Below are 15193 nucleotides of genomic sequence, written 5' to 3' on the forward strand. Positions count from 1 at the left end.
ACGTTTTGCAATGTGCCTTTCTGCTGAGCACTGGGGACTCCTGGTGAATAAGGCAAAACAATCCTTGGTGTCCTGTGACAGGAGTTTACTGCTGGTTACTGCTCCTCAACTCTGAAGGGGAGGCCAGGGGTGTGTGTGGCCAGAGATGAAGCAGACAACGTAAACACAGTGTCATTGTTATAAAATTAGAATAAAAGTACTTTTATCCTTCATCCTCCTAAAGTGGCCTGCAAAATTGCTAGTTGTGTTGACTGTTAATCTCTAAGTACTCAAGTCTAATTTTTCCCATGGATAATTGTGCAGATAATAAAACATATGCTCTGGAATTCCCTTCATTTTCACCTTCTGGCTTGCATCTGACCGCCCATTATGGTGGCTCTTCCATGCTGCGTGGATAGTTACACGCCACTTACATTTTTCATATGTCTGCTTGAGAATTGTGCTTTAATTTTAAAATGTCAAGAGTTTTTGAAGCAAAAAAATAAAAAGTTAAGCTACATACTTAATATAAAGCTTAGTTTGTATAAGAGCAGTTCCATTTGGTAAGAGCACATTATACTTAAACAGGAAATAGAGTTACTACACACGCTCTGGGCTCAAAGCACACAGTCCATTCAACTCAGAAGCTAATTTGCTTTGCTGGCATTTTCAATGGAGATGGATTATTCCATCTCTCACTATCTGGGGTAACAGGCAATATTTCACCAGCAAAAAGAATCAGGAAAATGAGGTATGTAAAAACTGTTGATTTTCATGACCTAATCAATATTTGAGTACCAAGGGGGCAGTGGCTCGTTACTTTCCTTCCTAGAACTGGTATTTATGTATTGTGATAAAACAAATTTTTAAAATACAGACATGAAAATGTAGGTTACTAAGCATCCAGTCATGCTATATATGACTAAATGGATGAAGAGAAATTCTTAATAAATATTTTTCTTAAATAGAAGAACTGACTTGGCAAAAATGTGCCCTTTAGCTGGAACGAAAATATCTCTTTTGTTGATATATTGCTTTGGGTGGTTATTCCTCTTTCTAGTAGATGGTTTTACTAGGTTTCTTTGCAGTTAATGTACAGTTCTACAATACAGCCTTAGAAAACCCATTCTCAGAGGGGTAATATAATCCAGCAGCATTTAATATCTTTCTTCAAAGTCTTAAAATGTGTATTCCTCGAGAAGTTGTTTTACACATTTTGCTTTTGCATTTGAAAGGCAGGGATTAAGCAAGACCACTTGTGACAAAATACCATATATAGAGCCTTTTCAGGCTGCAGTTCAGGGAGTCCAGAGGCAGCAAAGTGTGCATCTTGTTTGGTCACCTTGCTGGGAGCCCTCCCTTATCTCACCGCCCCTGCAAGGAGGACTGCCTTCCTTGTGTGTGCAGTGGTCATCTTCCTCAAAGCAACCTCAGATGCCTCTCTCAGTGTTCTGTATTGGGCTCCCCTGTCGACAGAGTGCCCAAGAGATGATGAAAACCCAGGCCTTTTCATAAAATCCTATCTGACATGTGTGTCACGCCAATGGATTAATGTTAGTGCTTGCAACGAGGAGATGCTTTAAAACTGAAGGAGACATTCTCTGTGGAAATGTTTTTGCTGTTTCCTCAAAAGAACAGAAGCTATAGGAATGAAAGCCGTAATAGTCCAGAAGGAAAACGGGACATATCCTCAGGAAGAGTGGCTCGCCAGGGTTGCATCTGCCATGTATTCAGATAAACAGGCATTCAAGTCATAAATTGGTATTTTAAAATTTTAGAATTAAAGATGTCACAGCTCTACCTCAGTGTAAATTTAGAGGTGTTATGTGAATGAATAAAACTCTGGAAACCAGATTAAAAATTGAGATATGAGTAAAGTTACTGATAATAATTTTTCTTTCTTTAAAAAGACAAAAGTCACTCAGTCTCCATTGCAGTCCCTGTTTTTCCATGGGTTTTCCACTTGAGTAAGGCTGAGAACTGATAAAGTTGTGATCTTCTTGTTCATAGAAATGCATATTCCTGCGGCTGTAAAAAAAACAAGCCCAAATTTAGGCGCTTTCCACATTTGTAATTTCAGTTGACCCTGGAAAGGTCCTGTGACATGGGCTGGAGTAATTATTTCACCCATTCTTATAGAAGAAAAAGAACAAAACAGACTTGGTTCTTGGTCTTTTGGTAATTGGTACTATTTTGTGTCCATTTTGTGCTCTTTTGGTTTTGTTTTAACAGCATGAGAACTTTTCCCCCAAATCCTCACTCCCACTGCTTTCATCTCACTTTTATAAATCCCCTCATCTTAGCTCTTTTCTCCTTTGATTTTAGTTTTTCTTTTCCAACGCATTGCCCATGTTCAGCAGATGCTTCCCCTCCCCCTCAGGTTTGATGTTCCTCTGGCTCACAGCAGCAGCTGAGGGGGCAATATGTGGGGAGGCAGGACTGGAGGGGGTTCTTAGAAGCCAGAAGAGTGATAGAAGGCAGGGCTTCAGAATCTCAGAAGGAAGATGATGGATGGCTGTTTTGTGACAAGTCTTGGTGACCTCTTCGCAGTTCTACCTCATACATTCTGTTAACTCAGAAATAAAGCCACTCTTCTAAAAACTCACCTCAAAGAATCACCTTTTGCCAGTACCGACATTAACAAACTCTTCTGAGGGAAAATTGCACTCTTTTAAGAAAGACATTGGAATTAATACTTATTTTTTTAATGGAAGAGAATATTTACTAAGGATCACCAGCTTTTTGAGGAAAAACTCTGATATAAAATACAGAGTACAAAATATTCGTTGAAAAGCAGTGTAGGGGCACCAGGGTGGCTCAGTCAGTTAAACGGTTAAGCATCTGCCTTTCGCTCAGGTCATGACCTCGGTGTCCTGGGATGGAGCCCCGTGTCAGGTTCCCGCCCAGTGGGAAGTCTGCTTCTCCTTCTCCCTCTGTCCCTCCCCACCCCCACTCCTGCTCTCTCTCAAATAAATAAAATCTTTAAAAATAAATAAATTAATTAATAATTAAAATAAATTAAATAATTAATTTAAAAATAAATTAATAAATAAAATAATTAAATTAATAAATACATATTTAAAATAATTAATAATAAATAATTAAAAAATAAAAAGCAGCATAGGAGTAAATTCTCTGAATTATTCTGATCTGTGTAGAGTCTTTATCACTAATGTCTCTAGATTTAGATAAGAGAAGATAATGTGTCTTTGAAAGCAGCAAAGGTATTATAAAGAACAAAAAGATGAGAATTAAAAACATAATAGCAGAGAAAAATTTTCAAAACACATATTAGAGGATAAAGTTAAAGAAATGTCCAGAGTCTGTGAATTGTGTAAGACTGATGAACCACAGACCTGTACCTCTGAAACAAATCATACATTATATGTTAAAAAAAAAAAGAAGAAGAAGAAGAAGAAGATAGCAGGAAGGGAAAATGAAGGGGGGGAATCAGAGGGGGAGATGAACCATGAGAGACAATGGACTCTGAAAAACAAACTGAGGGTTCTAGAGGGGAGGGGGGTGGGGGGAATGGGTTAGCCTGGTGATGGTTTTAAGGAGGGAGCACTGGGTGTTATACACAAACAATGAATCATGGAACACTACATCAAAAACTAATGATGTAATGTGTGGTGATTAACATAACGTAATAAAAGAAAATTTTAAAAAAATGTCCAGAGTATAATGCAAAAAACAAAAACAAAAAAAGAAAACACAAAACCAACCAAACAAAAAAACATACAGAATTAATTGGAAAATTGGAGAGAAAAAATAAGAAAATTAAATAGTAATCCCAGAATGTCCAGCATCCAAAAGGAGTCCTAGAAACAACACTCAGCCAGAAACAAAATTATCAGGGACATGAGTCAAAAATATTTCTCAGAAAAATAAAAAATATTTCTTAGAAAAGGCCACATGTTTCCAGATGAAAAGATTTACTGGGTGCACAGAACCATGGAGGAAGAGAGATTCCCTCCAATAAAAAATTAGGTAATTTTAGGGTAGCAGAGGCAAAGAGATTATCCAGAATCATATTTCCCAATAGCAACTACAAAAACTAGAATCTAACAGAACAATTCTTTCAAAATTATTGTCAACCTAGAATTCTCTACCTAGCCAAACTACCAATAAGGTTGTTGATAATACAAAGTCATTTTTAGACGTGCAACATCTGAAGAAGTCTGCCTCTCATGTGTACTTTCGCAGTCAGCTCCTGGAGCATGGGCATGAACTAAGAGAGAGGAGGGTCTGGGATACAGTACACAAAGAACCCAACACAAAAGCAAAGTGAAGAGAATCCTTGGGAGGATGCCAAAAGGAAGATCCAAAGACAACATACATTCGAGTCTAGACCGCATCTGGGTCTATGTTAGCAGATAGTCTTCGAGAAGCTAAAATTCAAAAAACACATAGTATGTTGGATGAGTTAAAAGAAGATATAGATTGAAGGAGAGTAGAGTTTTGTTGAATTAGTCATAAGTACACAGAACATGAAGTGTATGAATACAGAAAGAGAATTCTTAACTACTGGGTTTCAGGACACAGGGAAGTGAGGAAAAACACCATGGTGTGCTGCTTGTCACAGCCAGGACTAGCCCCGCATTATCTGAGCATCATAGTTACCTGGTGAGACTTACGCTGTAACTATGGTATGACAGGGGCTGTGGAGTGTGTTTGTGTGTGTCCATGTGGGTGTGTGTGCAAGGGGAGGGAGATTGTGAAAGTGAGCTAAATGCTCAGCTTTGGTGGGAAGTCTACAGATAATGAGAAACCTGGAAAATCAGAAATCACAATATTACTAAGTTATATGGATATAAGGATTGAAATTATAAAATAATCAGCTAAAATAGTTGATATTATTGCCTCTGTGGATCAGGAAGAGGGGAAGATGAACAGAGGGTTGCTATTTTTTTATAACATGCTTATAGAGTCCTTAAATTGTGCACGTGCATAACTTTGATAAAACTAAAAATGGAATTGAAAACAAAGCAATAGCTAAAGACATCAAAATAGATTAGAAATAATTCCCTTATTACTTAACAAAAGTTCCTCATACAGTACCTAAAGACCCACTTTTTTTTTTTTTTAAAGATCTGAGTTCATTACAGTGCAGTTGACCAGAAAACCCAGGTGTATCTGTGATGCACAACACTTCAATAATTGAATGTCAAGAGATGACCTTATATCATGATACATGAAAACTTTAGGAATTTCGTGTACTTTCTGGAACACATATAGCATTTACCCATACAGTATAACTCAACATTTATCATTGGTTTGACAATGTTTCTCATGTAACTTATCATACCAAAAAAACAAGCCTAATTAGCCAAAATGACTTCAATTATATCAAATCTTGGGAAGTTTGTTAAAAACCTCAGAAGGGTTTAAAGCACATGCCTAGATCATTACACAACTTAATATTTAGTTCTCTATTTACCCAAGGTGGCAATAAGATTCTACAGAAGGTTATATAGTTGTTAGCAAAACTTAGCTCCTTTAATAACGAGAAATTTAAACTTTCTTAAGTGATCAAAGACCTGATAAAGACAAAAATATAGAAACTTTGGCTTTCTGGGTAGATAAAAGAAAGAAGAAACTTCGTTTATAATTTCTTATCAAAAACAGACCAACAGGGGTGCCTGGGTGGCTTAGTCATTAAGTTTCTGCCTTCGGCTCAGGTCATGATCCCAGGGTCCTCGGATTGAGCCCCGCATCGGGCTCCCTGCTCGGCGGGAAGCCTGCTTCTCCCTCTCCCGCTCCCCCTGCTTGTGTTCCCTCTCTCGCTGTGTGTCTCTCTCTGTCAAAATAAAATAAAATCTTAAAAAAAAAATGGTGACATTCTATCGTCTCTTTTAAAACAAAACAAAACAAAAAAACACAGACCAACAATCCAAGAAAACTTTGTCTAACAGAAAAGCCAAATCTCAATCTTACACTAGTGTAGTTTTATTTTTATTTATTTATTTTTATTTACATTCAGTTAGCCGGCATATAGTACATCATAAGTTTTTGTTGTAGTGTTCAATGATTCATTAGTTGTGTATAACACCCAGTGTTCATCATTATCATGTGCCCTCCTTAATACCCATCACCTCGCTACCCATCCCCCCACCCCCTTCCCCTCTAAAACCCTCAGTTTGTTTCCCGAGAGTCTCTCGTGGTTTGTCTCCCTCTCTGATTTCTTCCCATTCAGTTTTCCTTCCCTTCCGCTGTGGTCCTCCACGGTATTCCTTATGTTCCATATATGAGTGAAACCATATGATAGCTGTCTTTCTCTGCTTGACTTATTTCACTTAGCGTAATCCCCTCCAGCTCCGTCCATGTTGATGTAAAAGTTGGGTATTCATCCTTTCTGATGGCTGAGTAATATCCCATTGCATATATGGACCACATCTTCTTTATCTATTCATCTCTTGAAGGGCATCTCGGCTCCTTCCACAGTTGGGCTATTGTGGACATGGCTGCTGTGAACACTGGGGTGCAGGTGCCCCTTCTTTTCACTACGTCTGTGTCTTTGGGGTAAATACCTAGCAATGCAATTGCTGGGTCACAGAGTAGCTCTATTTTTAACATAAAGACCCACTTTAAAAATTACTGGAATTGTGGCATATGTCTGGCCATTGGCCCTTAACATCATTTTTAATTTCTTTTTATTTTTTTATTTTTAAAGATTTTATTGATTTACGTCAGAGAGCGAGAACGGGGTCGGGGAGCAGAGGGAGCGGGACGTGCCCTCGGTGAGGAGCGTAGAGCCCGGGGCAGAGCTCAGTCTCACGGTTCTGAGATCGTGACCTGAGCCAAAATCAAGAGTCAGATGCTTAACTGACTGAGCCACCAGGCGCCCCCCTGGACATCATTTTTTAAATTTATGAAGTTGTTTCTTTAATAAAACATCAGCCTGGTTACTTTTGAAGAGACCATGGATGGCCAAAGGGCTTAGTGTTGAGCAAGTCTATGGAAAACACTGGTGAAAATGGCAGCATACTCTTCGAGCTCCTCAGAGAACCATAATCCATTTCTGAGTTGCTGACGTCTTGCTACTTCTTTGGCCACCACACTACAGTAGACAAGAGATTTGATATTGAGATGGATAAGGACTCATAGAAAAAGATAATTAGGCCCCTTGGAGAGGAGGATCGTTTATGGGGTCTTTGGACTTTAAGTTCCAAAGTTCTCTTCCTACTGGGAAATTTGTGACAGTCTTTCAAGGGATGGCTCTATAAACATTTTTAGAGAGAGGAAACATCTATCACATCTATCATCAATCACATCTTTTTCCTTCTCTTCAGCCCCTCACCCTCCTAACATGGCCCTTCCTTGTTCTGCAGGGAATTGCCCATTTGAGTCTCTGGTTGGTGATAGTTGATAAGGATTGGGCCTTAAACTTTAAGACATAAAGTTATAAATCAGTAAGGAAAAGAAGGCAGCACTTTCTCGTTTCCCAGACTGAAGGCTTACGTTGAAGGCTAGCCACCTCCTTGACCACTGTCTCCATCACAGAAGTGTTCTTTCTCACCTATGCCTTAATCATCATGTTCTCATTTCCAGTAATTTTTACACCTCATAGAGTCCAGGTCCTATTAATGAAACCTGTGCTATAGCATCTGGTTGATCCCTCCTCTGGAGAAGCTCTCTGCCTGCACCCAACCTCTGTCCCACACTCCCAACACACCCTCGCCTGAGTCCTACTCATCCTTCTACGTTTAGCCTATAACTTTCTCCTGGAAGCATCGCTAGATGACCCTGCTCTGGGTTTATCATGACAAGCAGCTGATAACAGGGCACTGTGCTGATTCCCAATTTCTCCCGAGACTGTAAGATTTATAAGGGCAGAAAAGTTTGCTTTTCTCACCATTGGTTTTCCTGGGCCTTACCCTCTGTGATTAAAACACGCCTATTAATCCCGATGTGAATGGCACAGAGAGATTGTGGGAATTGCCAGAGTCTCCACCCCAAATGGAAACATTAAAATCTGCAAAGTGCTTGGCTTTCTTAAAGGAGAAGCTCTTGGAATCCATTAACAAATAAAAGCATCTTCATTTATATTGTAGTTGGTCTAGAGATGATGAAACAACATCTAATGTACTTGAGGGTTGCATTAGATGAATGGCAGGTCATTTGGCACAGTAAAATGCTCTTAATAGGATTTGTTCCCAATCTTTCTATTTTATTACAGCCGAGACGCCGACAATAGGCTGGCCCACCGGCGGCAGACAATTCTCCGTGAGAAGGGGAGAAGGTTAGCTAACCGGGGACCAGCCTACATGTTTAATGATCGCTCAACAAGCTTATCTGCTGAGGAGGAACGCTTTTTAGATGCTGCTGAATATGGCAACATCCCGGTGGTGAGGAAGATGTTGGAAGAATGTCTCTCGCTGAATGTCAACTGTGTGGATTACATGGGCCAGAATGCCCTGCAGTTGGCGGTGGCCAATGAACATCTGGAAATCACAGAACTGCTTCTCAAGAAAGAAAACCTGTCTCGCGTTGGGGACGCCTTGCTTCTCGCTATTAGTAAAGGTTACGTTCGGATTGTGGAAGCCATTCTCAGTCATCCAGCTTTTGCAGAAGGCAAGAGGCTAGCCACCAGCCCCAGCCAGTCTGAACTCCAGCAAGACGACTTTTATGCCTATGATGAAGATGGGACACGGTTCTCTCATGATGTGACGCCCATTATTCTGGCTGCCCACTGCCAGGAATACGAAATCGTGCACACCCTCTTGCGGAAAGGCGCTCGGATTGAACGGCCTCACGATTACTTCTGCAAGTGCAGTGAGTGCAACCAGAAACAGAAGCACGACTCCTTCAGCCACTCCAGATCGAGGATTAATGCCTACAAGGGCCTGGCAAGTCCAGCTTACCTGTCACTGTCTAGCGAGGACCCAGTCATGACCGCTTTAGAGCTGAGCAATGAGCTGGCGGTGCTGGCCAACATTGAGAAAGAGTTCAAGGTAGGTCGTGAGTGTTGAGGACTTAACTCCCCAGGAGCCCGAGTCCAGGGTATTTATAAGCTTCTACTGGGTGCTCAGTTAGTCACTGTGGACGGAAATAACTGTGTTTTCTGAACAAGCTCTGTTATAATGAAATGTAGTAAAACTTGTGATCACTACCATTTAGAGATGCTCTACTGTAGACGCTTTACTTTTGTTATGTCTAATTCTCATCACAGCCTTGAGGAGATACTAGTTGCTTTTCAGATGATGAGATGGAGGCATAGAAAGGTGATTAAGGCCCAAGACCAACGACTGGTAGTTGGCGGAGCTGGGATCAGAATCTGGGCGTGCTGTACTCCAGAGCCAGGTTCCGTGTTCCGTGGGACCGTGTCTGGGTTCAGAGCACAGCGGGAGGTGCTGTTGAGGCCAGAAAGACGAGTGAGCAGAAGGAAGTCACATGCACCCAGAAGTAGGTACACTATAGAGAGAAAGCACTGCAGGAGCTCTGCAAGTCCAGAGAGAGCAGCGTTCAGTTCGGATTAGTTCTCAGGGAAGTTACAGGTACGCTGGCCTGTCAGTGGCTTAGGGCAGAATGCATAGGATTCGGGGATGCTGAGGAGGGGAGAGCTACTTCAGAGCAAGGTAACAGCAAAAACAGAAGCTTGTAGCTACGAAAGAGGTTGTCACTCAGAAGGAATGTTGGGGAGTCTTTTTATAAAGGGTACATGGAGAGAACTGCCAGATGCCACTCGGTCTGCATGCTTGTGCTGCGCCCAGAGGGGATGAAAGCCTGGATTCCCGGCCCGAGCTCCGCCGTCTGTCATCTCTCTCCAGCTCAGAGACTGTCAGGCAAACACTCACCTCTAATTTACTAATGTGTGGTGCGGCCCAGAATTAACCTGCCAGCCTCACTGTCTCTTGCAAGGAACCAAAATCACAGTGCTGCATCTGGCTGATCTACCACCAACATTCATTTTAAGTGACTTTCTCTGTCGATTTGAGAGAACTTAAGAAATGAAAACATTTGTAAGTGGATTCCCATGGTCTTATTCTTCCTTTTTTTAAAAAAAATGTTTTGTTTTATGTGATTGAGAATTAGCAGTGAACTGGAAACAGTTTGTTAGGTCGGGTGTCAAATAAATAGCACAAAGCTCCTGCACTTTACTTTTTCAGCCAACGTGGTTCCTACTGAACAGCATTGCCCCACACTTGAGCACACTCTCCTTTTAAATATCTAATTCCACCTGAGCCTTTTTGGAATTCCAGGGAGCATCCATTTGGATCCTTACATTTTTGTCTTTAAAAGGACTAAGGATATGTCTAGGAATTGAGGGCTACCTAAAGACAGGCTAGATGCACTGAAGTTTTCCTTTAGCTGGATGGGTATTTACAAACGTCAGGGAAGGGCCTGTCTTCAGATCTTTTTTTTTTTTTAAGATTTTATTTATTTATTTGAGAGAGAGAGAGTACTCAAGCAGGAGCAAGGGTATAGATAGAGGGAGAGAGGAAAGCAGACTCCCTGCAGAGCAGGGAGCCCGATGTGGGTCTCAATCCCAGGACCCTGGGATCATGACCTGAGCCAAAACCAAGAGTCGGATGCTTAACATACTGAGCCACCCAGGCGCCCCAGATCTTGCCTTTGATGACATAAAATAAAATAACTGTTTTACTGAATGCTTGCTGAATGCTCAGCACCATGCTAAGTACTTTGCACATGCAGTTTAAGCTTGTTTAATCTCACTAAACCTCAGTTTTCTCATTCGTAAAATGGAAATGATAACAGCACCTACCTCATAGAATGGTTTTAACCTATCTGAGATCACAAGACTAAACAATGGAAGATCTGTGATTGGATTATAAGGATATTTACGTGTAAAAGCCCCAGCCCCTAGCCACTCTACTGGATAGTGAACCTGGGGAACATACCCGCTTGCAGACTTCATGATCTGTCCCCAGGACCCTAACTGACTATTGCATGAAAAGGGTAAAGCTGTTTCCTTGTGACTCTACGTATACTATCTGACCAGATAGACAGTTTGGAAGTAGCGTGAGCCATTCTCAGTTAAGCATAATTTGTTTTATCAAGTTGCCCTTAGAGAACCTGTTTGCACCCGCAGTTAGCGAGGTGTCGCCTGTGTAGACGTCACTAACCTGTAATGGAAGGCCACTTGGCATGATTTACAGAGAGGAGCCCAAGTAGGTGCTTCATACTTATAGACTTCCCCCAAATATTACCTTACTGACTAATATCCAGAGCCCCTCGTAGTCCAGTGTCTTCCTATCCTGATTCTTTCTAGGGTTATTTCCATCCTAAGCACACCAGTGGTTTCAGGATGGAGGAGACAACTAGCAAAGCTGTGCCTCCAAGAGTAATCTGCCACTCAGGCTGTGTGACCTCAGGGGACCTTAGATTTTTGATGTGCAAAATGGGAATAGTATTGGCCCTACCTGCTTCCCAGGTCTTCAAAGATCAAAGTAGAAAAGCATTCTACGGGACGCCTGGGTGGCTCAGTCAGTGAAGCGTCTGCCTTTGGCTCAGGTCATGATCCCCGGGTCCTGGGATCGAGTTCCAACTCGGGCTCCCTGCTCCTCAGGAAGCCTGCTTCTCCCTCTCCCTCTGCCGCTCCCCCTGCTTGTGTGCTCTCTGTCTCTGTCAAATAAATAAATAAAATCTTTTAAAAAAAAAAGCATTCTACAAAGAAAAGACAAAGTGGCATCATTCTTAAAGGCAAAGAGTTTGGGCCCAAATACAGCTGGATTCAAAGCCTGATTTTGATACCAAGTGTCTGCATTGGACACATTATTTAACCACACTATTTAACCAAACTAAGCAAGATGACTATGAAGATTACAGGACATAATGGAATCCATTTGCAATGCAACAAGCTCGAGTTAGTAGGTTTTCTTGATTAACATTGGGCTATAAATGGCCTCATTTCAATGGAAGAGAAAAACCAGGGAGGAAGTATTAGAAAGACCTGAATGAAGATATTAATGCCTGGTATATATAAGTTAGAGTTTTTTTAGCTGAAGTGTGGTTGACACGCAGTGTCCCATTAGTTTCAGGTGTACAGCACAGTGATTCAACAAATCTGTACGTTATGGTGTCGTCTGTCACCACACAACACTATTACAAGACCACTGACTGTATTCCCTGTGCTGTGCTTTTAATCCCGTGAACCATTCATTCCATAACTGAAAGCCTGACCTCCACTCCCCTCCATCCATTTTGCCTAGCCCCCTGCCTCTCCTCTCTGGCAATCATCCCTCTGTTCTCTGTTTATGGGTCTGTTTCTGCTTTGTTTTGTTTCTTAAATTTCATATATGAGTGAAATCATACAGTATTTGTCTTTCACTGTCTGACTTATTTCATTTAGCAGAATACCCTCTAGGTCCATCCATGTTATTGCAAATGGCAAGATCTCATTCTTTTTCATGGCGGAGTAATATTCCATTGTGTGTATATACCACTTCTTCTTCATCCATTCACCTGTCATTGGGCACTTAGACCGCCTCCATGTCTTGGCTATTATAAATAATGCTGCAATAAACAAGGGGTGCATGTATCTTTTCAAATCAGTATATTCACTTTTCTTTGGGTAAATATCCAGTAGTGGCATTACTAGATCCTATGGTATTTCTACTTTGAATTTTTTTGAAAGATTTATTTATGTGAGAGAGGCGGGGGGGGGCATGCGCATGTGTGCTAGAGCAGGGGGAGGGGCAGGGGGAGAGGGAGAGAGTCTCAAGCAGACTCCCCACTGAGCACAGAGCCTGACAAGGGGCTCGATCCCACGACCCTGAGATTATGACCTGAGCCGAAACCAAGAGTCTCCTGCTTAACCCAGTAAGCCACCCAGGCGCTGCTTAATTTTTTGAGGAGCCTTCAGACTGTTTTCCATAGCATCTGTACCAATTTATATTCCCACCGATGGTGCATGAAAGTTCCCTTTTTTCTACAATCTTGGCAACATGTTATTTCTTATCTTTTTGATTTTAGCCATTCTCACAGATGTAAGGTGGTATCTCATTGTGGTTTTGACTTGGATTCTCTGATGAATAGTAATGTTGAGTATGTTTTCAAGATGTGAATTTTTGATGTTTGACTATGATCTACACTTTTTAAAAAATATTTTATTTATTTATTTATTTGACAGAGGGAGAGAGCACACAATTAGAGGAAGTGGCAGGCAGAGGGAGAAGTAGGCTTCACGCTGAGCAGGGAGCCTGATGTGGGGCTCGATCCCAGCACCCTGGGATCATGACCTGAGCCAAAGGCAGCCGCTTAACTGACTGAGCCACCCAGGCGCCCCTATGATCTACACTTTCTAAATCTTCCCAACATAATATTAGGTCATCAGCAATAAATTACAACAAAAGCATTTTCTTAAATTTTCTTTTCTCCAAAGAGAAGAATCTTGGTTTTCAGGCTTTATATTAGATCTTCTCTTTTGACCCTGCTTTTGGTACATAAAGTTCCTCAATAACAATTTATTAAATAGATAAATGACACATGTTTGCTTTTCTCTGAAACCTCTCCAAATGTCCTGTGTTTCTCAAGTTTACCAATATAGTTTAGAAGATCTTCCAAAAGATCTATCATATGTGGGTTATGTGCTTACTGATGAAACCATGAACATAAGAAATACTATGTATGCAAAGTACCATGATCAGGCTGAGGGGAAGGTTGCTTACTTTGTATTTTTTCTGAACCCACATGTGAGTTTGGCAGATTACATGACTTTTTGTTAGCTTTGATTATGTTTTAGACAAATCTCCTTTCTTTGGGTATGAAGAAAATCTTTATGGTGCTAAGATATTTCAGAAATCCCTCAGCAGAGCAGCAATTAAAGCACATTAAAAGAACAGTAAACTGAAAGAGTGTTTTTCTGTTTGTTTTCTCTACAAACCATTAAGTCACTGATAAATTCCCCCTGCGTAGCATAGTAAGCGTGCTGCTTCTCCGTTACTGATTTTTCCTTTGCTTTGTCTTTCCTAGAATGACTACAAAAAACTGTCAATGCAGTGCAAAGATTTTGTTGTTGGACTCCTTGATCTGTGCAGAAATACTGAAGAAGTAGAGGCCATCCTGAATGGGGACGTTGAAATGTGCCACAGTGGGGGAGATCATGGTCGTCCAAATCTCAGCCGTCTAAAACTAGCCATTAAATACGAAGTAAAAAAAGTAAGGTCAGGCCTGAAGCCCCATTTGCATTATTTCCATTTTTCTTGGTGCCATGTAAGGATGAAGGGCTGCCAGATTAGCTTGGGCTGGGTTTTTCTAATCTACAGGTGCACAAGGCAGGTTCTCTCAGCAATCCCAAGAGCCTAGCTGTGAGTCATTTTAATCTACTCGACACGCCAGTCTTTGAAATCTAGACTTGTTTATGCCATGATTGTCGCTTTCCTTTCCTTAACTAATGATATAAAAATGACAGCATGTGTCCAGATTATAAGGTATTGGTTATAGGGGAGGAACATCAGTGTTTGAGATCCAGTGCCATTTCCCTTTGTTGATGTGTTCCTGCTCGGGACCCGAGCCCTCAGACCCCTCCAACGCTATTTGTGGAATAATTTCCGTCTCTGTCTTCACGGAGTGTCCCCATTCGTGATTGCTTTCTTAGGTTAGGTATCTTTATAAAAACAGTTTTTAAGGATGGGTTCTATAAAAAATAAGTCTATGTAGACTTTTTTATTATATAATAAAATAGTCTAATAAAAGTTATATATGCTTACAGTAAGTTTTCAAGCAGTATAGACATGCCCACTTTCTCTCTTCCCAGTTCTTTTTTTTTAAGATTTTACTTTTTTTTTAAAGATTTTATTTATTTATTTGACAGAGAGAGACACAGTGAGAGAGGGAACACAAGCAGGGAGAGTGGGAGAGGGAGAAGCAGGCTTCCCGTGGAGTGGGGAGCCCGATGCGGGGCTCGATCCCAGGACCCTGGGATCATGACCTGAGCTAAAGACAGACACTTAACGACTGAGCCATCCAGGAGCCCCTAAGATTTTACTTTTAAGTAATTTCTACACCCAACATGGGACTTGAACTCATAGCCCCAAGATTAAGAGTCGCACGCTCTAGGGACTGAGCCCGCCAGGTGCCCCTCTGTATTCCCAGTTCTTAATGGAGAGTAGTTAATCACTATTATATTTCTCTCCACAAATTTATATCTTGGACATATTCACATTTCAGTAAATTAGCATCTATCTCATCTTTTCAAAGGCTGTGTTGTTATTGTTTCATTTAATCTGCTTACTATTTAAGAGTTAATTTT

The 15193-nt window shown here is 41.0% G+C and overlaps 1 protein-coding gene across 1 annotated transcript in view; it reads left to right on the forward strand.

Moving 5' to 3' along the window:
• TRPC6 (transient receptor potential cation channel subfamily C member 6) overlaps nt 1-15193 on the forward strand; it is a 117024-nt gene that overhangs the window by 75923 nt on the left and 25908 nt on the right. The window contains exons 2-3 of the mRNA XM_028106009.2: nt 8159-8933; nt 13915-14100. Coding sequence (XP_027961810.1) covers nt 8159-8933; nt 13915-14100 — 961 coding nt within the window. The remainder of the gene's footprint in view (nt 1-8158; nt 8934-13914; nt 14101-15193) is intronic.

Source organism: Eumetopias jubatus, unplaced genomic scaffold, assembly GCF_037043125.1.
Source record: "Eumetopias jubatus isolate StellerSeaLion01/CBP00866 unplaced genomic scaffold, mEumJub1_p1.0 scaffold_13, whole genome shotgun sequence".
NCBI classification, from domain to species: domain Eukaryota; kingdom Metazoa; phylum Chordata; class Mammalia; order Carnivora; family Otariidae; genus Eumetopias; species Eumetopias jubatus.